Genomic DNA, 24,545 nt, shown 5'->3' on the forward strand with positions numbered 1-24,545 from the left:
ATCATTTTGACTATAAAATTATTAGAATAATAAAAATAAGATTTTTTTTATAAATTGTTTGTATTTTTGACATATTTTATCAATTCAAAGCGCCGGCATATACGCTAGTATGACAGATAAGGCTATGCCTCACCTGCCTCACCCCACCACACGCCACTGCTACATCCTGTACATTGTTCTCATTTGCCATGGCTCTTGACTGCATAATAGTTAACATGATGTCAGAGAGGTTTCTGATATTTTTTATTTCTTTGAGACTTACCACCATAGCTAACATGTTTATGTTATTGCACCATATTAAGCTAAGTAATTAGGTAATTTTCTATAACTTGAACTAAACATAAAATAATTCATGTACATATTTCACCACTTTTATGTATTCTGACATAGACAAACGTTTAATGCCAGTACACTGTTTATACACAGTAAGTAGACATGTACAGAAGCACAGCACCACCTTGTGGAATAAAGCAGAAGTGCAGTATGAACTTGAGCATGTGCTGTTTATGGGACAGCTCTTGAATGTTCTTTAAATCAACTCTCTACCCTGTTACCATACAAAGGGCAAGACAGTTGATGGTTTCAGTGTCATTACATATATTTTATAAACTCATCACTCATATTAACTAGAAACACTGACACATCTCACGTTTTAAATAGAACATTATATCCTGACAAGTAAGATGTATACATGTAACTATATTCTTGTTAATGCATATGTATTGTTATGTGTAAGTATGAGTGGAAGTAGACTGAATGTAGCCTGAAATCTAAAATATTGCCTGCCGCCAGAAATTAAGGCGATATTACCTTAGCAAAAGATGGCGCCAATAAACAGGAGATAGGAACAGGGGGCAAGTGTAAAAATTCTCTGGGGGTTATTCTGGTTGATTCACAAGACTGCAAATTCCCATACTTGCGAGTAGACCAAACCCTGCCTTGCGAATGGTTGGCTGCCGGCACCCATTGGCAAACATGATTGGCACGCAGGCCATGCGTATGGATGTTACACAGTAACATCCATTTGCAGGCCAGGGGGGAAAGATGTGGAAGGTGCACGCATATGTAAGGTTGCTCTGAGCATATGTGTGTATGCTCGAGGGGAAGTGGGCGGGCAGCTGCCTCCCCCCCCCCCCCCCCGCATGTCCATCATGGCCTCATTAGCATGAGAAAGCCCAGCATTATTATGGGAACGCGCATGAAACGCTGGGCATTCCCATATGCTTATAGAGCTGCCCGCCGCCCCTCTCTGTCCCTTCGCCCGCTGTCCTGGGTGCTAGCGCGCACCCTGCATATGCGCAGAAATGCGCACGATGCAAACATCGGACCTCGTGTGAATGCAGGCAATCTGCGACAGGTGTCCACATTGACCCAAAACTCATGTCAACCTTTTCCATGTTGACCCATTGCCTGTCAGCAGATTGCCTATCTCTCTAAAAATGCTCACCCAGGTTGCAGTAACCCCTGGGCAGGGGAGCAGGTTGAGAGAGCTGGTGAGCAGAGCAGAGCAGCCGGTGATCATGTGCACAGCATCTAACAGTGTAGGGAGAGGAATAGGGGGCTGCTCAGGGAGCACAACTGCACAAAACACGCCCCCCAAAATGATCAAAACACTTACTTGTTCCTATAGTGTCTGTTCTGTTCTGTGATACTACTGGTAATTAATAAGTCAAGTCAGTCTTGCTTCCTTATCTTTGTTCTATTCGGACAGGTACAAAGATTGTACAATGAAAACCAAGTTCTAACAATTTCATTATAGAAAATGAGTAGGTAACAGTTATGGGGATGATTTATCCAGCAGTGAAAAGTTGCCCATAGCAACCAACAAGCTTTATGGTAGCATTACATTGTGTACATTGTATAGGTAAAAAGTGATTGGTTGTTATGGGCAACTTCTCCACTGGTCACAACATCCCCTATGTATTTACCCTGCGCAGAAACAAAATAACTCCCCCAAATCTAACTCTCTCTGCACCTGTTACATCTGCTCCACCTGCAGTGCAGCATGGTTTTGCCCATATTAAGAACAAATTTGTCCTGTGATCAGGTCTGAATTAAGCCCTATATTTTCACAGTTACATTCATATGGGCCAATGCAGTGTTTCATGTAAGTTTGATTTGTGGATGGATCTTGCAATTTTTAGCAATTGGGCATACTTTTTAGCTAAGTGCCTGATTCAGACCTGATCACTGGGCTGCGAATCTTTGGAATCACCACCCATCAAATTAATCACACGGATGTCTTGTGCATGCACACTATGATAATTCGATAATCATCAGGGCTGCGAATTCGCAGCCCTGCATTCAGATCTGAATTAACCCCAAAAAAGCTGTTTTAGGACCACCGCCAGACTAAACTAAAGATTATAGGGTCAATCCTATTCTCCACAATGGATGTTTTTGTGGGTGTGAGTAGGGATGCCAATCCCGGGGCATTTTTTCAATCTCGGGAATCGGGATTGAAAAATGCTCAATCCCAGGATTCCCGGGATTGGCATCCCTAAAAGAATATTGCCGCTGTACCCCCACATAACTTACTTTTTTGGAGCTGTGGAGGGGGGCAGGCAGTAGAGGTGCGGGGGCAGGTGGCAGTGGTGTGGGGGCAGGCGTCGGGAATGAAGCGGCTGCTGGGAGGTGCGTCGGGTATGACGCGTGAGGCTGGTATAGGCCCGCCGGCGAGCGTCTTCCGGGTGCTGGGGATGCCACGCTGCGGTCTGCGCAGCGTGACCTGTGACCGAATCACGCTGCACAGGCCACACACCGGGTCAGGAACAGCCGGGCAGCGTCTGAGTGGCTGCTCAGACGGTGCACGGCATTAGACTACGCATGCGCAGTCTAATCCCGGAATCCCGCGATTGGATAGTCCAATCCCGGAATTGAAATCCCGGACATTTTGTGGCCAAATCCCAGGATCCCACCGATCCGAATCCCGGGATGGGCCACCCTAGGTGTGAGTAAGTGTGGCACTATGCTTCACTTAGGGTATTTTTGAACTGTGGATTATAATTTAGAGGTATAAACATTATTTGCCTTCATATTAGTTACAGTCTATAGCAGTTGTTCCCAAACTTTTTTGGATCACGGCACCCTTAAGAATCAGATTTTTTTTTCTCATGTCACCACTAGACCATAAGTAATTTTGGTTAATAATATGCTAATTTTTGGTTAAATTATTTGATAAGGGACAGGATTCACTTCTTTTTGTCCTCATAAATTATGATTGGAAGCCATTAGAACTGTTTTTTCCTATTACTTTGATCATAAATAATTTTAGTTGGTCCTGGACCGACAACCCAAAGCACCTCTGCCAGTTTGGGAACCACTGGTCTATAGAATACAAGTCATTGTCTTTACTCCACAGGCAAATGAATGCAGGTTGAGTATCCATTATCTGAAATGCTCGGGATCAGGAGTATTTTGGATAAGGGATTTTTGCATGTTTTGAAAAAAAACTTTTCATACTTTCATGGTCCCTTGGCAGTGGCCGATGGTCCCCCGACGTCCAGGGTGTCCCCTGGCATCCAGGGCGGCCTTCGGAATCAGCGGCCTTCAGCGGCATCTCCAGTCCCAGGGGTGCATTGGGTGCCCGCGCAATGCATGCTTGGGACTGGGGATGCCAATGAAGAGGATTCCAATGGCCGCCGTGGGCAACGGGAGACAAGGTAAGTATGAAAAAAGAGGCGTAGGGAAAAAAACCACAAAATTTTCTGAAAAAACCCCATGGTTTTCGGAATATTTCGGTTTTTACAATATTCAGATAAGGGAGACTCAACCTGTATACAGTATACTAACTGCACTTGTACGATAACCAGTTGGAAGCTACTGTATGAGGAAGGGGTTGCGAAAATCTGCTCTAATACAGTCTCCAATACACATGCTAAGTTATCTTCAATAAACTTTGACCTCTCTGTAACACATTAACGAATATGGAGATCCTGTATTCCCTTCCGTGTGGTACCAGGGACAGCATCATCTCACTGTCAAAGTTCACTCATATCAGTGTGCGGTCACATCTGTCGCTGCTAAAGAGGCACACACACATTCTAAGGTAAGCAATTATAATATTATACATTTATCAGAATGATAAGGTAATTTGCATACAAATATAATTAGGAAAGATAAATTAATTTGGTCACAATTTATTAAAAACTTAGTTCCAAATAATCTCTGTTTCAATATTTGCTGCTTCTAAATGAACAGATGCATTTGAAGTACTATTCAAGCACACAGACAAACATATGAGGTTAGTAAAACCACAAGTAGCACAATAATCATCAAGTATAAATATAAATAAATATTAGATGTTTATAAATTAATATATCATACATACATTATCAAATATCAATTAATTTGAATCACATATGAAGAAAACAAACACATCTTTATAAAATATTGCAATAGATTATGGACAGATTTCAGAGTTAATGTACAGTTGTATGGATGAATAAAATACAGATATCAGTACCATACAAGCACATAAGTTTTAACATTCGGCCGCATCATATACCATATATACTCAAGTATAAGCCTACTTTTTCAGAATATTTTTTATGCTGAAAAAGCCCCCCTCGGCTTATACTCGAGTGAGGGTTCCACTTGAGTCAATAAGTTTTCCCAGTTTTTTTATGTAAAATTAGGTGCCTCGGCTTATATTCGGGTCGACTTATACTCGAGTAGATACGGTACTTACAACGGGGGAAGCAAGGGGAATACAATCACAGGTCGTTATTAAAAGAGGCATTCTCTTAAATATGCCTTAGAACCCTAGGCGTAGGCGTCCTAGGCGTATGACATGTGAGAGCTGCTGTAAATCTGCACAGGTGAAAGTGACGACCAGCTTCTCCTTGCAGACTGCCATATCCAGCCAATTGCTCTTACTGTGCGTAGACATTAGACAATATTTGAAATGATATGCTGCATATGACCATCATTAATAATATTTCCATGCACATCGTCTAGGGTGTATGCACTATATCATTAACTACTGTATGCATGCCCTGCGGTTCGTTAGCGATCCTCTGTTGTCTGCACATGCAACTCAATGCCAACTATATTGTCAACGACAGCTAGCTATACTCATGGATGTGGCCACTAAAGATATATTTGAAGATATTGTTTGTAGAATCTTCCAGTTTTCACAAACGATATCATTTGTCAAGGAGTTCCAGGGAAATCATGAATGACATTGTATTGGTTGCATGTCGTCTAGTGTGCTCCCAGCTTTTAGTTAATTTGCATTGTGGATAATATTATATTTTTGGCTTCACATTTCTTAATTACTCCAAATTTTACAACCATTACGCCAATAAAACAGAATATTCTGATTGCATAAAACATGATTTGGCGACAGGTGTTTGTAACTACTCGTTATTGCGTTGCTTAATATTTTTATTTTTTTATTAAAATTAGCTCCCACAATGGGAACTACATAATGATAGTTATCAGTTTTCCTAATAACACTGCAAGAACACACTGGGGCCGATTCAATTAGCTGTGGGTTAAAAAACCTGCAGCCATGACTCTTTGCTATTCAATAAGAAATATGTATTAACACAGGACTCCATGGCTTTATATAGTGCGGCAAGCGCAGCGAGCCACCGAGCACGAAGCGCGGCGAGCGCAGCGAGCCCCGGGAGGGGACGCGGAATACATGTAAAGTAATGCTCACCACGCTTCGGGCTCGCCCCACTATATAAAATCAATTCCACGCCGACATGAATAGTGGGGGTATGAAAAAGTCGGAGGACGCGTTCCTCCACAGCTCGCCATGCTTCAGGGTGGTGTGGATAGTGGGGGTGTTTTAGGAACACCTTCACACCAGCCATATCATACATCTGAAAATATGGAAAATCGCATTGCATGTCATGCAAAAAGCGCATGCGATGTGATGCAATTTCACTACGTTAGCGTACATAGAAAATCTGGGCGCCGTGCTAGGAAACAAGTACCTGTTTTTTTTAACATGCACATCCTGCCCATAGAAGCCACTGGAGCTGGATATATAGTGATAGTGATAGTATGTCCACTGTGAATATATAGGGAGATCCAGGTTTCACACTCGGAGCAAAAAGCTGCGGATAATTACCTTTACAATAGCCGGAGGATGTTGAATGTGTGTGTCGCTGCCGTCCAGTGACCTTCAGCAAGTGGCATGCACAGCTGAGGAACTCCAAGCAGATGCTGATGGTGACAGCAATGAGAGAGTCTTTAGTTCCGTGCTGCCCGCTGCCGCTCAACAGCCCTCGAAAAGCGGAGAGTCCTCAAATGGAAAACCGATGGTGTGGCAAAAAGCAGGTCCTTAGTTCTGTAATGGATTGTATTTTAGGGGTGTCAGTGCAACACGGGGAGTCCTCAGAAAAGCCTTTGACATGTTTAGCTTTTTCAAAGCTTTTTGAAAATCGGAGGTGATTACATTTGGCCACTTATCTTAAAAGACCACTTGTAATTGACACAAGAATAATGACATTACAGTGAACCTGGCTAGGTAATAGGTGAGAATCCATCCAGTCAGACGAGATATCTTAAACTGGGCACCTAACTAGTTGGCCACTTGGAATGGATATACATGTTTGGCCCCAATCACTGGAAATTAATGAACATTTTGTTCAGGCAGGTTGGTAAGTCAGAAATGGCCACTTGATCGCTGCTGGAAGATAATCTTCCTGCAGCTGCCATTTTCAGAGGGACCAACTTACTTCATGGTACCCTCTCCCTGTGCCTACCAGGCTGCTGATTGGGCAACCTGGCGGTACTCCCTACCACACAGCAGCAGAAATTAGCAGCCACTGGGAAAATTTCAAAAAAGCAGTCTCACCATTTCTGTGTACACCTGGCATGTGCAGAAAGGAGTAATGGTCCGATCATTGGTAGACCAACAATTTGAGTGGTATTTTGAAACAAATATAAGCCAATTTGTCTGAATTACTGTTATCTGCTTTCCAGCATCTGGAGAAAATGGTTGATTGCTATTTGCTCACATGTATGAATGGGTTTGGATGGTTGGAAAAATAGATGTGTGGGCAGATGTGCACTGATCAGCTTATCACTGATTTAATACCACCACTGATTCCAGTGGTGGTATTAACATGGCACACACATTCACCACCCTCTGACTATAGTAAAGGTAATTATCTGCAGCTTTTTGCTCAGAGTGTGAACCCTAATACCCCTTTCACACCGCAATCACGGGTCATACCGGCACATTCACATTAAACCTGGGTCACCCATTATAGAGAAGTCGACCTAGGTTAGACCCTTCTTGTAACCCCGATCAAATTGCCAGATTGGTCGACCCAGGTTATAAGTTTTGGTGCTTTCACACCGCACCTAGACCTGGGTTGATAACCCAGATCGAGAATATGCTGTTAAAGAGGTATTAGTTTAGGAGTTAAAAAATTATTTAAAAGGGTATAAATTAGTTAATTTAAAAAAATGCATTTGTTAATGGATACGTTTTCTTATAATCATTCTGATATGAAGATAGCAGAATGAATATGAAAACATTGAACTGTTGGGGTGCTGGGAACCTTTGTCCTGGAATCATGAGAATCTTATTGAGTTCATGTGTTTGTCCACCAATCAGGGCATAAAGAGCAAATTCTCACAGCTGGTGCATCAAAATAGGTAGAGAGGAAAGGGATGGCACAGTAATATTACCACTATATAAAGCATTGGTGAGGCCTCACCTGAAATTCAGTGTGCAGTTCTGGGCACCACACCACAAAAAGGATATTGTACAACTGGCAAAGGTTCAGAGAATGGCAACTAAACTAATCAAGGGTTTACAGTCATTGAGGTTAGCCAGGTTTGGTATGCTCATGCTGGAGAAAATGCATTTACAAGTGGACATGATTAACATCTAGAAAATGTATCAAGGACCAATATAGGGAACGGTCAGGTGCTCCGTTTTCTTTGAAGACTATGCACAGGACACGTGGGCAACCCTTAAGATTACAGGAGATTTTGTGCCATCCAAAGGAAGGGATTATTTATGTTTAGGGCAGTTGAAGTTTGGAATTCTCCACCAGCAGAAGCAATGCTGGAAAACTCAAATACTCGGCTACACCTAACTAGGTGAACTTCCAAAACATTGCACAACAATAATATAAAATATTAGGGTGTATTTATTTTTATTCTGTTGAAGTAATACAATAATATCCCCATGTCCTCAGCAGGACATATCCTTTAGTGATGTCACACAGCTCTATGTTTGGCATGCAAGATGATCATTTACAGGTATTCCATAGATGTAACCTGCAGCACATAAATCCTATGATAACTCATATTAATGATTGTCCAATTATTACTATTTCTGACAGACTACATGGATTATAATAAAGAGATCACCATTAATCTCCTTCTCCTGGGAAAGACACAATGTGGTAAGAGTTCCCTTGGAAACAGTCTGCTGGGAAGTTTTGAGCTTGAAAGCAAGTTTTTCCCACAGTCTGTAACTAAAGACTGCCGACTGTGCAGGATGCGGATACCCGATTTCACTCGGCGGATGGGGAGAGAGCTAGGCCTAAGACTGCAGGTGCTAGACACACCTGGGATTCCTCACAGCAGCCTGAGCCAGGACGAGGTGAAAAAAGGAGTGAGAAAAGCCCTCTCCCAGCACTTTCCTGAGGGGTTACATATGGCCCTACTTGTCCTAAGGGCTGACATCCCGTACTGTGAAGAAGATAACCAGCACACTGTCAAATTAGCAGAGGTAATTCGTGTAATGAGATGAGTAATTTCTATCACTTTCTAAGGATGAGCAGTTCTCCTCCCTGCCTGCTTTGTGTGCGCGTCATCCCCAATTTCCTTGAGAAACCGAAGAATAGATAAATTGAGATGTTTAGCTATTGTACAAGGGAAAGTGTTTCATTCTGCTGCCAGGCCCTCCAGAACTGGAGTTGTATCTTTAATCCCGTATCGGGATATCTGCCTTGTACAGGAATCAAAAATATGGATGAAATTGTTAATTGTTGCCAGATGAAACAGCTAATACTGTACATGAGTTACCTTACTCCCAGCAAGGTCAGGACATATTGTGCTGTTCACACACATCCTGTCAAATGGTACTAGGGTCCAAGCACAAAGATTGTGTTGGATTTAGACCAACTGTGTGACCTCTTATGTTGTTATATTGTTATCTGCAAATGATTTTCTGGAAAGGGGTCATTTCCGTAATCATAATTCGAAAACTATTTTATCGCTTTGAAACGAGTCAAGTTGTTGTTCACATTAAACATACAAGTGAACCCTTTATCATAATCAGCCAGTACAAGTGGAGCACATTTCTTTGGGGCGTATGGTACGATCAGGCAACTCCCAAGCCCAAGTGTATGCTCCTGATTGCACCGTATGCCTTCCATCTGTGTTACTAACCACAAACACTGCATTGTTTAACGAGGGGAGAGAGTGCCATGGGTAAGTGCAAGCAGTACTAACGATGTGCCAATCAAACAGTGCTTGAGTATGCTATTTGTCTAAAAATAAAGTGCTCCATATGTATGCAATATTTCTGAGTAGTTGGGTAGATTATGTAGTTATTCATATAATGCACACACATTGGGGGTGATTCAGGTTGGTTTGCAAAAGCGAACTCCTTTTTTGGACAAAACCATGTGCACTGCAGGTGGGGCTGATGTAACATGTGCAGAGAACGTTATATTTGGGTGAATTATTTTTCTTCTGTGCAGAGTAAATAGTGGCTGCTTTATTTGTATACTGCTATTTAGATTTCAGTTTGAACACACCCCACCCAAATGTAACTCTCTCTGCAAATGTTATATCTGCCCCACCTGCAGTGCACATGGTTTTGTCCATTAGAGAGAGATTTTGCAAGCAAACCTGAATTAGGCACATTGTATGCTACATTCTCTGGGGGGGGGGGGGGGGGATCTCTTTGCATCCTAGGTTTGACAAATTTCCCCCAATATGTTTGTGCTTAAATTCATGTTTGTACATTATCCACAAATATACTATTGGATTGTACTGTGTGTATTCATTTAACAGGTATGGACAAATCATGCTTTTGTTTCACAGGTAACACAAACTAAAGACAAAACAGCAACACTCCCTATTAACTGATGCGCTGTCTCCAGGATTGACATCGCCGGAGGCGGGAGTTAGCACTCCCCCGCTTCGGCCGGCAAGATGTTAGTACATCTTGTCGGTGTCCCCTCCTGCTTCGTATCGCTAATGAGGCGAAGCAGGAACTGTTATAGCGGCACGTTTACCCCTCAATTTCCTATCAAAAGAAAGGCAGTGGTGCTCATAGAAGTGTTTATTTCCAGTTAACCTGATATGCAACATGTGCATAGACTTGAGGGGTTCCAAAGCATGTATGTACGTTTTTGTGGTGTAGACTGGCACTATGATGTGCAGGACTTTTTTTCAGACTTTGGGGACATAATTTTTAAAATAACTTTGTATCTTAACATTTTTGAGTGCATGGACTGATGCAGTGTTATCAGAAGGTGATTACGGGCCGTACCCAATCGTCACCCACCGGGGAAGGTGACCCCACAGTGTAACTCCTGTCACAGCGTAGGAGCCGGCATTGCATTAATAGCATACCTCTGACACCCGGAGGAATGGAAATGGGGGTACGGGCAGCAAGGATATACCACCCTTCTAGTGAGGTCACGTCCTCTTCTAGCAGAATGCAGTTCTCCTGCGCCGGGTGTATATACTGTATAAGACTAAATACTCATGTTCATCAATGTTTCTGCTGTACCTTATACTCTAATAGGGTAACATTTTAGAATACAAATGCAGTCTGATTCTGACAGAGAAGCTGTTAGGGACCACTGGGGCTTCACTCCTGTACCATATGGACCATTCAATACCATAGTAAGACCCCATTTCCTTATGATGTGTGCATGCTCACATGTTTAAGTACACTGGGATACATTTTGTCAGTTCATTATTCCTGAGTTAATAAGGCAGGATCAAAGTTTTGTAATTCCAATTTTATCTGAGTCCTGGAATATCATTATTACACCACTGCGCCCTTATGCAGATAAAAGAGAGAGCCCCATTGTCATCAATACTACACAGGTCCCACTTGCCTAATCCCAATTGTAACCAGCTGCCTCTGAGAAGGTAAAGCACAGTAAAAACAATCTGCAATCATGGAGGCTGAAGCATTATTAGAAAACATCCCAAAGTTCTAGAGTGTGGGATGTGATTGTATACTTGGCTCTTTCAGATCCCCAGATTACATCACATGGATGGTGGCAAAGTTTGTTTGCATCTCATGCAGTGTTATTGGAAAAGACATGGTTTCGTGGCAGCACTTACAATGTAAAGATATGGTCAGCAGAAAAAAAATGAAACTCATCAAAGATCAACAGTAATCTGCAATCTGGAATTTCCTTTATTTTATATAATTATACTCTCTACATGATGTAATAGTTGGCTTACGATTTGTTTTCCCCCCACTACGATCCCAGATGCTAGGGGTCCATAAGCTGCAAACAATATAAAACGAAAGGATGTAATTTCATAATTGAAGATAAATAATGCATTTCATGACATTTTGTCATGTAAATTGCACCACCTGACTGAATACGTAGTTAGGAACTGCAGGACACTGTAGCGATGATTGTTGCTCTAGCACAGCAGTTCCCAAATGCGGTCCTCAAGGCACCCCAATGGTCCATGTTTTAAATATATCCATACTTGGCCACAGGTGACTTAATTAGTACCTCAGTCAATTTGATTTAACAATGTATGTTGAGCTATGTATATACTTAAAACTTGTGATGCCTTGAGGACTGCCTTTGGAACCTCTGCTGTTACACGTACTTTAATTGTTCGTTCACATTGGGCTCTAACTGTGGCTCATGCAAATTCCAATATATAGTGCCAGCAATATAACATAATGTGATATTGGATGCATTTTTATGCTTTTACATTTGTAATTGTAAGGCAGTGTAAGTTGATTTTATACGTGTTGTCCTTGGACAACTCTTCCATTGTAGGACCCCCCCTTATTGACCAGGAACCAATATAAATCAGTGGAGTGTTGAAATAGTGCTTCTAACACACTTAATAAAAGCAAATAATCTATTTGAAGCCGACAGTCCTAAGCTTAAGTTAATTTCCAGTGGACCTTTAAGAAAGACAGTAATCGTCAGCCAAACACTGAGAATGCAGTCTTAAAATGTGTTGCTTTGGTTTTCTACAATGCAGAAAGAATAAATTATGCTCAGAATATTAGAATGTATTTTCATTTTTAGGGAAACGCATACATTTTTTAAACAGCATTTTCTGCTTTAACATGTGTTCATGCTCTCCAAAACCTGTGGTCTTTTGTACCAGATTTGTGCTGTATTGAGTTTCATCATTTCCACAATTTGTTTAAAGAGAAGCACCGTACCCTCTTGTAGATCATGAAACAAGAGTCGTGCTTCATCTTTCTGGATACAATCATTTAATCACATGGTAAAAGCCGTACAGGAGAGTTTGCAGAACACGTGATTGTTTCCTGCTTCGTCACCTTTTATGCATTACTTGATAGGAGTACTTGCAAGCATCAGAATATGTACCTTTAATAAAATATGATTTTTACATTTGTTTATAGGGTATTTAGAAGTAAAGCATGTTATAGCTCTGCCTAATGTCTCTGCTATGGAGAATACTTGGTACACTGATTGAATGCAAATTCTTTTTTATTTTGATGACAAGTTACTAGTAAAAGTCAGCTTATAGAGCATGCTTATTTTCGCTCAGCTATACAGGATTCAAGACGTGGACGCAACTATAAAAATCAGGCGTCTGTGAATGTGTCCCGAGTTTTTAGCCAGGATATGCAGATCAGAATCAAGGCCATTGTGATAGGCGTTCTTGGTCGGTAGTGATTTGGGTGCAACTCGGCCTTCTTTGGTATCGGTGACTGTTGGAAGATAAATTTCCTCTGGCACCAACAGTTATGTACCATCAGTCGTCCCTGGCAACCATAGACATGTGCTAATGTCTTAAGTCTTCTCTATAGTGCACACATCATCAGAAACTAGCACCTATGACACATGCCAGGCGTAATCCAGGCACATTTGCTGCAACTGTGACGTTAAAATAGTTGCTGTATATAATAAGATATATATTGTAAGAATAAGCACCAGCCGGTGAGACATATAATACACTAAAATCACATATTAGTGACACATCAACTCACAGAGATATCAGCTATCACTTTTCAGCAGCAATTATACCTAGTCTAGCATAAAAAATATATAACTTTCTCCAGAAATCATGTTATACTGGATTAGGCATCCACTCAAGCAAGATGGGTTAGTAAGCAGGTCCAGTATGGCAACAATGGGTTAATTTTTAAGTTCAGTGTAGATTCAGGCAAGAGCAGTCTCAGTGTTATTTATAATTTATAGCTGCAGGGTCACAGATTTGACACATACACTGTATTTACTGTATTCCAAGTGATATGCTGTTAAAAAGCTGGCATCAATTAGACATCCATCCATGCAAAGTATAGCAGCAAATCAATAATATTGGATGCAGATAAAAAGGTTTTATAATTATGCTCCATGACTGTGGAACCATATCATTTGTAATCCACTTGTGGGTTGATCCTTGTGCACCTGAAGCGGGTCCCCGGCTGCTGGTGCCTCCTATTCGTGCAGCCTTCTCTGGAACTCTCAACTCCGGTCTCTGGGTCCCCGGGTCAGCAGTGACTGTGTGTGGCAGAAATGGATTCCAGGAGCATACTGAGATGGAATCATGTAAGTAAGTCAGCATAACACCATACTCACTGACAGTGTAATGGTTAGCATTACTGCCTCACATGGCTGAGGTCAAGGATTCAATTCCCACCATGGCTCTAACTGCGTGGAGTTTGTATATTCTCCCCGTATTTGCGTGGGTTTACTCCGGGTACTCCGGTTTCCTCCCGCAATCAAAAAATATACTGATTGGCTCCTAACAAATTAACCCTAGAATATCTATGTGTGCATGTATATGTAGTAGGGAATATAGATTGTAAGCTCCCCTGGGGCAGGGACAGATGTGAATGTTCAACTAAAGCGCTGCGGAATATGTGTGCGCTATATAAGAAACTGTTAATAAATAAATAATATTCAGGAAGACATATGCTATGTTAGAAGCCACAAAAAGTTCAGGTTTCCGTGCTTCATATGTTCCCATCATGCGTCCACTAAATGATGTGACCTTAGGACAGGACAGTGTGGTGCTCTAAAACAATATGAGGTTACAGTTCTGACTTGCAGTGGTATCTATCCAAGTTTATTTAAACAGGTATAAAACAGAACTAAAGCTAATGCAACACAGAGATACAGTTATTGAACGAGAAACAGATGTACCACTTACATTGGCAAGAGAAAACACAGACCATGTACTAAATATGTTTCTATAGGTAAAAAGACAACTTTATCCATGTGACTGAGGGATGAATTCTGTGACCAAACAAGGGTGGCTCAATAAAATGTATAAAACTAAATCTGATGTTTTATCTGCAGGATCTACTGGGAGCTGACTGGAAGTATTTCACCACCGTCATATTTACTCATGGAGATGTGATGAGAGAAGGCAAATTGACAGAAGAGGAATTTATTCGATTAGCTCCTAAATGTCTATCGGGTCTCCTGGAAAAAGTGCATGGCCGATATATTTTCAGAGACCCTACAGATAAAACACTGCATGAGGAAAGAGCGATATTATCCAATCATATTCTGCACTTTGTAAGGCAGAACAGCTACCAGACATTACAGTGTAACTAGCACTTACCTCCTCAGACTCGTTGAGCTGTTACTAGGAACAGAATGGGCTGAAATCACCACATGGAATAAAATCGCAAGTTCCACAGTGACATTTTGTATTACTTGGCTTACTGTATGGTTTTCTTAAGGTGCCCATACACGGTGCGATGATCGCACCCGTTATGGGCTGGATCGCTTCCCATCGCAACACATGCGTTTTGCTTGCGATGTGATGGCAGTAGAAAGTCTGTGCAGCACATACTTTTTGTACTTTGCAATGAGATGCCCGCAGGAGCGCACATTGCATCGCACCGTGTATGGGCACCTTTACGATTAAGAAAAGTGAGTGTGCTACTTTGTTATTATTTGTGCTGTATGAGTAGAAAGAAAGACAAGTTTGGTGAACTCAGATTTCCTTAACTGTGTTTTTCTTTAATTTATAAAGGATAAGATGACTTAGGATAACGATGCATTATTTACTAGAGAATGTATTGCTTGTATCAATAAATTCTTTACAGTACATAGATATGTGTCATGGCATCATGAACCTGCAAAGTTAGTTGTACTTAACAAAATATTTTTGCTGGTCTGACAATTTCAGTATTTTATTTTGAAAATAAATGAAAATTCTCACCCCACTGCAGCTTGCTCGACCGCTGTGACCCAGTCCCGTTCTCGGTCAGCTCAACCGAGAGCATGCGGGATTCAATGTCCCGTCTGCAGTGGGACAAGGGGGCGTGGCCACGAGTTGCAGCTGGGAAGAGGTGAGCTGCAGCCGGCAGCTCATCACTTCCCAGCCGTTCTCGGCAGAACGAGCCTGACAGCTTGTGATGTCGGGCTTGTTCTGCCGAGATACCCTGCTCCCCGACGGGACATGCTCGCTGGCGATTGAATACCCCCCTAAGTCTAGTTTAAAAGGCAACCCCATATTGAGTTTGCCTTTTTAAATGATTGCCGCCTTAAAAGTCTGAGCAGGCTTGCAGGACAGCAGGCAGCTTGCAGGCTATAACAAAGCCCCAGGAACTGTGATCTCTCCTGTTTGCACACCCCTGGTAAGGGGTCCCCAAGGATGCGGCTACCCACAGTGTCTCATATTCCTGTATTGTTATCTCAGTCTAGGATCTGCCTGAAGCTTTTTCAATTCCATGGTTTGCTTACTCATAATTCTCCACTTACTACGCTACTGACACATGGTGGGATCATATAAACAAAAGCTATGGTAATATTGAGTCCTGCTAAGAAGATGAGAGCTGCTCATTAGTAGAAGGTGAACTGAGATTTTACTACCTGTGGGAATATATTTGTCATGTACAGAAGATAATTTATAAACTATAGTGTTCCCTCTAAGCTTTTTTGCAGGGTGCTGCACCCTGCCCATTTTTAAAACCTTAAAATGCACCATGTCCTTTTTGTGAGTGGCACTGTGCGCCCTTATGCTGCCCCCCCCCCCCCCCCCACGCTGCTGAAATGCTGCTGAGAACTTTCGGTGTGTGCCATGTGTAATGGGAATTATGGTGTGTGGTATTATGTGTAATTATCATTGTCATTAAGACAGCATATGGAATCGACATAGAGTATGACAAGGTTTAATGGGTGTACTCCTAGTGCAGTGTGCAATTTTTTATATATGTTTTCATTTTGTTTCTAATGTAAATTTCTAATATAAAATGTGCCCTCCCAATTGAAAAAAGTCCCCTGCCTGGTGGTCTGCACCCTGCCCTAAAAAGTCCTAGAACACTATAAACAGTTATAAGTCCATGCTATTATTAACCCCTTCACTGGTAATCCCGAGAATTTTCCAGGCTACGCCTTAATTCCCAGACTGGCAAGCCCGGAAAATTCTTGGGATTGCTAGTGTTTAGCGCCGGGCAGTGCTGCTGAGTTCATCACTGAACTCAGCTGGCTTCATTGCTGCCCGGCTCCGCCTTCTCCGCCGCGCCCCCCCCCCCCCCCAGCTGTTGTATTACAGCCTGCGGCGCCGGCTTATGACAAGCTGGGTTGCCGCATGTAGGGACGCAGCACAGGGCCGGGCAGCGGCTGATGGACGGTTCAGCGGTGCTGCCCGGACCCGGGGACACAATGGAGTGCTCCCTAAAAAAAAAAAAACACCACTGAATGGGGTATAATAGATAAATAAGTATCCCAGTTGCCATTTATTACATAGTTACAGTTTCAAATTATGTCAATGATTAAAGGTGTAATAAAATAAAATTAATCTGTTGTCAAAGCTGCAATACTTAGCCTCTCTAATAAATGACATACAGAATCATAGCTTGTAGGACTGTAGAAACCTACTGATCACCCCAACAATCTTAATGGTAATGGATATCAAACCAGAAGAAAGAAAGAACATACAAATCATCTGGTGATTAACAAGTTGTCAGCCTTTATTGTAATTTGTTCTCTGAAAGATCACGTGCACAGCATTTGAATGCTCTCTTCACACCATACCAAAAGGAGAAAGATCATTTATTTAATGCTGCTTCGAGACATAGTTTGGGCTTTGCATACTCCTTTTCCATTCACTTCAAATGGTACACCCTTATATGTGGCGACGTAGTCCTCATTAGTAAGCAGGTCAGGCTGGATCTGCTCCCAGGTCTTCTTCTTAGGATTTAGCTCTTTGTCGGGTTCTCCTAGAAGTATAGAGAGCAAACATGCTAAGTTTTACATTCAACTAATATTGTTTCTCTATGACATGACCATCATTTATATAGACTAAGGCTGGGGACACACTAGAAAGATAGAGTCTGACTTCCAGTCCCGCCTAATTAGCTACCAATTAGATAAGCCACACACACACACACACACACGTAATAATGGCTCGCTTGATAGGTCAGGCCTGACAGCACAACTGTGGAGGCACTTAAATCAGGATGCAGCAGTCATTCAGAGTAACTCCAGAATCTACATGTGTTTGTAAGTACAAGCAGGGTGGTGGTGGTTGCGGCGGTGGGCATAATACATGCAGGGTGGGGATATAATAAAAAGCAGGTTGGGGGGGGGCATAACACAAGCAGGGGAGAACCATGCATACACAATCGGGGGTGGGGGTTTAATGACAACAATTAAGTAGGTGGGGGGGCGCATAATCCTAACAGAGTATAGAGCAAAGTCATGTTTGTCTGAACGGGTAGTTTCGCAAACCACTGGATGGATTGTTATACACTTTTCAGTAGATGGCCAGCAGTTTCTTCGGAAGTATTTTTTTAAACGTTACTATTGACCTTACTGATCGCATTACAAATTAAGTCAATCCTGCATTCAGGTTCCCCACAGTCACACTTCCCTATGCCTTGTAACCTGCTTTACTATTTTACTATACGCGGTCTCCGTTTTGTCATACACTGCCGCATAATGCAGGTTCCGACCTACCTTATCTCCTCCCTATGCAAATACTCAGGAATGTCTACAGGTGCCTGTGACTGGCATTTTGGGGCCACTGACACAGGCTGACGGGAAAATGGCCAGGGGGCCGCACCACATGCTCCAGGAGACTGGACAAAAGCTCTGAGCAGGGGAGGGTACCGACGACCGGATGTAAGGCAATGGCGCTGCAGGGGACATCAACACACTTCTATCAAGACTTCTGCACTTGGACGCCGTGGGAGACCCACACAGGCATCACTGAGCTGCCTGGTGGTGTACGAGCTACACGCTCACAACGCTGCATGACCCTGGACAGAGCCTGAGAGCGTTCAAGGGGAATGTACTGGACTGCAGGTGCCCTTACACATACCCTCCAAACTGAGGCAACTATGTATATGTGCAAAGCATGTGGGGTTGCTTGTACAAGCGTAGGACAAATAATGTAATGCTGGCCACACATCAGACCAACTTTCCTCCAACCATCCAACTAGTTGGTTGGTTGGACTGAAAATCTGGTACTGTATGGGGACAAATGGCTATTTGCTTACAAACTCAGGAGAATGGACAAAAACATTCAGTGAAATTATTTAAATAAAATAGGTCCAACTACAGTACATCATACACTGAGTGACAGTAGTCCATTTTCAGATTTGGGAAACAAATTACTTAATTACAAATTACATTTGCTCCTATCCAGTACCAGATTTTTATTCCATCCAACCAACTAGTTGGATTGTTGGAGGAAAGGTGTTCTGATGTGTGGCCAGCATAAGGGGCATGATGCAGAACTTATTTGTGGTGGCCAATGAACTGGGGGGAAAGGTAGACTTTTTCTGCAAGGCCACACCCCTACTACAAGACCACACCCTTTCTTGAGAGGCCACACCCCATTTCTGGAGTGCATCATTTTTTTTTCATGTGTATGGGGGGAGTGAGGGGGGTGCCTTTTCACCTGTTCACACTGGGAGCCAAATAGTCTAGAAATGGCACTGTATTTAGTTGTGAAAAATGTACATTTGCCTGCTGCCCCTAACACTCCTGTAAGCAGGGCAATATTTTCACTGCCTTGGGGGAAGGACAGCAAGGCATTAATTCCACGTTACACTGACTTGTCCATTTTGTAGATGCTATTACAATCAGGATTATTAGCTAAAAGGTCTAGTTCAGCACATTGATAATCGCCTTATATTGCGTCCTGGATCACAACTATAACTTTTGTAAGTGGCAAACCCTGTATCCACATATTCCAGCAATAGGAAAAGCAGACAAACTGCTTCGTTTGTTGCAGCGAGAGAAATCCAGGAAACACAACATCTGAGCCAATTACTGTACACACAGTTGAGATGAATATAAATGCAGCTGCGGAGAACATATGGGAAGGAATTTCATTCCAACGAACCAGAAAGAGTTTAGCAGCAGTCTCATCAAACTCTACCAATTCCTGCTGACACTAAATTTTTCTTTGAAGAAGGGGAGCTACAAACCATAAGAAAACATTCATTTTATACTGGAAACCAAAAATTACAGCGTAGGGAGATTGAACTTGATTCCTCAAGATCATGTTTTCAGGATTTCTTTAATTGGGCATAGGTGATTTAATCTATTTTGCTGGATCAGACCCCCACTTTGTTTCCACAGTCATAAATCCCGAAAACATGACCTGTTGTAGAGTAGTTAAGGACTAGAATTGGAAACTCCTAGGCATTTAAACATATAGCAAACATGTCAATTAACCATTTTCATGTTACAGCAAACTTGCTTCAGTTCTAGATGCTTTGAACCTTCTAATGCAAACAATAAAGGAAACCATCCCCCAGTAATACTAAAGGCAGATATCTGTATAGAATTTATAAAATGTATATAAAAGTAAACCTGGTACATGAATATGCCATTCAGCATTGGGTGGGTAGAATCTGGTTGTAGGAGGGTATTCCACTGTTTTTACAGGCCGACATTCCAATAGGGATACTATACCTGTGCTAACTAGACAGGAGGCGGTTCACAATACCGACGCCTGCATCCCAACTTCCGCCAGGACAATGGCGCTGGAATCCCGATATCATGAGGATGTCGTGGAAGGGGAGGGGGGGTGAGGTTTAGATACTAGGAGGAGTCATAGTGTTAAGCAGCGGGTGGGGGTGAAAGGTTATGGTTAGAGTGGAAATAAGCCTGGACTGCCCAATATCCCTTGTGGATGAGGGATAGGAGAGATTTTAGATTTTTTTTTATACTTCTAAGCACAGTGTATGCAAAGTTTTCTAGCTTAAAGGAACAAAACAGTTTAGTGGAATACTGTATTCAAATAACAGTCAAAATTCTGCCAAAATCTGCCAGGCTGAGACTTTCAACCATCTCCAGTGATTTGCAAAAATGTGATCAGGTCTCTGTTCGGTATTACCTGGAATGCCCTGGAAAGTGATTCTATCTCCAGGAACTGCTCCACTGGGAGGGTCCAATATTTCCACCTTCTCTGGAGAGCTAGCACACATAACCATGGCTTGAGATAGCACCCCTCTCATTTTGGCAGGTTTCAAGTTGCAGAGTAGCACCGCCATCCGATTCTGCATCTAAAAAACAAATGACACAGCTCATACAACATCCAACATAAAGGAGTGCAAAGCTAAAGTGCAATATCTCCTTTCTAGGAGCAGAGGTCCCTATCTTTTTATAGGCCAGATTCAGTTGTTTTCCATATTAATTTCACTGCCGAAAATTTAGACTAAGGGCGGTATTCAATGAGCCTGATTCGCCATGTTTTTATGGCGAATTTGTGCTGTTTGGTGAATTTTTGACTAAACCGGTGAATCACCCTATTCAATGACCACATGGCGAATACATTTGAAGGTTTTTTTCTTCATGATTCACCGAGTAGCAATCGCTATCTTTTTATGGAGAAGTGGAATGTGAACTTTTAAAATAAAGTGTTTTGTTTTTTACATTTGGTGTCAAAAAATCAGGAATTTTATTCTGAGGAGGGGCATGCTACTTTTATTCATGTGCTGTAAGCACATGAATATATATTTAATTTAAAAAAATATATGTATATATTTTTTTTACACAGCAGCCAGCAGGGGGCGCCGGAGCCGAGCATAACATATTCATATATTCACTGCACCCGATCGTTACGATCGGGTGTAGTGAATATAGGTCCCCTGCTGGCACCCCCGGGGGGCAGCCTGTGCTGCCTAGCACCCGGGGAGCCCACCTCCCCCCCACAAACGTTCTGGGGCAGGCAGAGAGACTTCCATCTCTCTGCCTGCCACCGTCCTCAGGTGGCAGGGGCTCGCTGCCCCTGACTCGTTGAATACCGGAGCCGGTGAGGCTCCGGAACGTGGCGAATGTGCAGCGAATCCAAAAAAGGATTCGCTGCACCTCGCAGGTATTCTCATTGAATACCGCCCCAAATCTAATCGTCCATTAAGGTTATTTGTGTGCCTAAAATTTACCAAAAAAACTAAAATAGATTTCTTAATAACTAAAATGTTGATTAAATATTAGTCCTTGTTGTCATGACAAAAATTGACTAGAAGAAAATGCTGTATCATTTTCGTCTGGACACCTCCATGTTGTAGTGTGATTGATTTATTGGATTCTTTAATTAATAATACTGTATTTTATACAGTTTTACCTATCCTCTCTGGCCTTAGATTTACTTACTTGCTCTGCGACTGCGCAACATCTCTTTGTCATGAGAATTACTCTGTCAGTTTATGTAGCTAGCTATTTAGTTAACGTCAGCTAAAAAGTTATTTATTATACTATGCATCCTTACAGCTTCATTTTTTTGCAGTCGACTAGTACTGTATTACTTACTTATATCAGGCAGGTTGTATTTTCTAGTGATTTATTGTATTCTTTAATTATTTCAATTAACATTTCAAAAAACGATGCATTCTTGAATTGATATTTGAAGAAAATAAATTACCGGTACTTGTGTATTATCACGGCGCCCATCGCATCTCATACCTTATTTAGTGGTATGTGATGCGATATTCGCGTTAAATGACCCGGGATGTACAATTAAATATGGCATAGCATCGTATGCCAGCAAATGGCATGCAATGCGATCTTTAATTGTACAAGCACCCTGATGGGTGCTTGCAATGTTAAATGCACCCTCACTGTCAACGCGACTCCCACTATCAACGCCAACCCGAAGCGTGGCGAGCGCAGCGAGCCCGCGTGGGGAGGCGGTACGCGTCCTCCGACCTTTTTATACCCCCACTATCCACATCGGCGTGGAGTTGACTTTAGATAGTGTGGCGAGCGTAAGGGCGGGGCGTGAGGAGACGCGGATTACTTTACATGTATTCCACATCCCCTCGCGGGGCTCGTCACGCTTCGGACTCGGTGGCTCGCTGCGCTCACCACACTATCTTATATCAAATCCACACCGACGTGGATAGTCGGGGTATGAAAAGGTCAGAGGACGCGTACCGCTGCGCTCGCCACGCTTCGGGTTGCCGTTGATAGTGGGGGTGGTGTTGACAATGGGGATGCATTTAACATTGTAAGCACCCATCAAACTTCTTGTACAATTAAAAATCGCATTGCATGCCGCTATATTGCATGCGATGCAGTACGATGAACATCGTGGGCGCCGTGATAATACACAAGTACCAAATTACCTACGGTGAAGGAAAGAACATTTGTGTTGAACTTGTTTGATACCTAGATTACTAATCACATAGTAAAAGGTACACAAAGTATTCAAGGGAATGATGTAGAAATGGTCTTCAGCTAAATTCATTACAGTATCATTAAACTGCAAAGCTATGACTAAATCATCGACTAAAATTAGACTAAAATGTTATTGGAGATACACTGACTATATCTTGAAAATAAAAATAAAAATTACTAAAATGTGACATTTAATTTTGGGCCTTATTTTGGTTCACTCTTTCTGACAAAATCCTTCTTAGATGGACAAAACCATGTGCACTGCAGGGGAGCATATGCTAAATGTGCAGAGAGAGTTAGATTTGGGTGGGGTTTTACTTCAAAGTGAGATCTATATTGAAGTGTAAAAATAAAGCAGCCAGTATTTTCCCTGCACAGAAACAAAATTACTCACCCAAATCTAATTCTCTCTGCACATGTTACATCTGCCCCCCTGCAGTGCACATGGTTTTGTCCATCTAAGAAGGATTTTGTCAGAAAGAGTGAACCAAAATAAGGCCCTTTGTGACATACACAAACTTAATTGAAAATCTTTGACAAAATTAACACTGGTTGTTTGAATATACTGTATGGCTTGTAAGTTGTTCACCTAACATATATTATCATGAATGCAAGGAAACCCGTCACTAAAATCATTTAGAAACAAAAGTATACACTTGATTTAAGTATCCCAGCTATATTGGAAAAGGTTAATAGAGAAGGTGCAGTTATCTTTTTCATTTTGCACCTCAACCATGATCCATCACACTGTAGAAAGTACGTCATTGCTCTCTACGGCACAACATTTTCTGCAATTCAGCAAGCTGAAAAATGTTAAGACAAGCCGTAGCTTATATATAACCATCTGAAAGTGGTGTTATACGAGGAATAACCTTACTTCTTCTGAAAACTGCGGTGATGGATGGGTATTTTTCCATCAGTCCCTGTATGTGAGCAGTGCTGTCTTAGCAGCTGTGTAAGCCCTGGGCAAAGATATACACTGAGCCTCTGCCTACCCATCCACAGAGACTAATAATAAAAAATAAAAATGATAAACATGCCCTACCTGCAGTCTTGCACTGTCTCTTCAGGTTTCTATATAGTGAATGGCTATCAGCTCTCTGATTGGTGGGCAGTTCCAGCCATCCAATGGTCAGCATGCTGTCAGCCATTCACGGTTTGCCTGCATGGCCACTCTGATTGTGTGACCACCACTCAACCCTGTTCAGATGCACCCAGTATTGTGAGCCCAGAGCCTATATGTTAAGATGGCTCTGCAAGCGATGGCAACTCCTCATAACATTCAGCCTGTCATGTGCCATATAAAAGTGTCATATGCAAAATAATAATAATAATAATAATACACATATTATATCCTGTGGCTGTTTGCGAGGCATAAGTTAGACCTAAACTAGTAAGTCTCCCGCAACTGGGATTTACACAGCTAGTCTTCACTCACCTGCTCACCCCTCTTCCCTACAGCCATCCATCTGCCATTGTGCTGTGCTTCAAGCGGGAATCGCTAGAGCAGGGCATTCAGAGACATGACAAAATACTGTAGTGGAGTCACTCAAGCACACCGTTTCGGGGCTACACCTGACCCTTTGTCAGACCTCTTTCTTTGTACATTGATCTTTTCTCAGAGGGCACCGCAGCCAAGAGCACCGGTTATGTGGAGTGGCAGACTTTTCACAACACAATACTTTTTCTAATTATTATGACAGTATTGTCTGAAAATACTCCCGACAACATCATGATCATTGCCAAGTAGAGCTCAAAAAGTAATTTCTGTTA

The 24,545-nt window shown here is 42.2% G+C and overlaps 2 protein-coding genes across 4 annotated transcripts in view; one reads left to right on the forward strand and one right to left on the reverse strand.

Moving 5' to 3' along the window:
- Positions 1-3,986: 3,986 nt before the first annotated feature.
- On the forward strand, positions 3,987-15,349 carry GIMD1 (GIMAP family P-loop NTPase domain containing 1). The gene is made up of 3 exons (XM_083157934.1): positions 3,987-4,048; positions 8,319-8,710; positions 14,484-15,349. The coding sequence occupies exons 2-3, from the start codon at positions 8,324-8,326 to the stop codon at positions 14,742-14,744; spliced, it is 648 nt and encodes a 215-aa protein (XP_083014060.1). The 5' UTR covers positions 3,987-4,048; positions 8,319-8,323; the 3' UTR covers positions 14,745-15,349.
- Positions 15,350-17,086: 1,737 nt separating this feature from the next.
- Positions 17,087-24,545, reverse strand: part of AIMP1 (aminoacyl tRNA synthetase complex interacting multifunctional protein 1) — a 70,382-nt gene continuing 62,923 nt past the window's right edge. For all 3 annotated transcript variants that reach the window (XM_083178678.1, XM_083178685.1, XM_083178694.1), the window contains 2 exons: positions 20,491-20,659; positions 17,087-17,359 (listed from right to left, as the gene is read on the reverse strand). In XM_083178678.1, the coding sequence (XP_083034804.1) occupies positions 17,193-17,359; positions 20,491-20,659 (336 nt within the window). In that variant the 3' untranslated portion in view covers positions 17,087-17,192. The remainder of the gene's footprint in view (positions 17,360-20,490; positions 20,660-24,545) is intronic.

Source organism: Crinia signifera, chromosome 1, assembly GCF_055691185.1.
Source record: "Crinia signifera chromosome 1, ASM5569118v1, whole genome shotgun sequence".
Classification (NCBI taxonomy): domain Eukaryota; kingdom Metazoa; phylum Chordata; class Amphibia; order Anura; family Myobatrachidae; genus Crinia; species Crinia signifera.

Coding starts and splice junctions, on each gene's coding strand:
- GIMD1 (XM_083157934.1), top strand. CDS start 8,324: ATGGATTATAATAAAGAGATCACCATTAATCTCCTTCTCCTGGGAAAG. Junction 8,711..14,483: donor ACACTGTCAAATTAGCAGAG/GTAATTCGTGTA, acceptor TTTTATCTGCAG/GATCTACTGGGAGCTGACTG.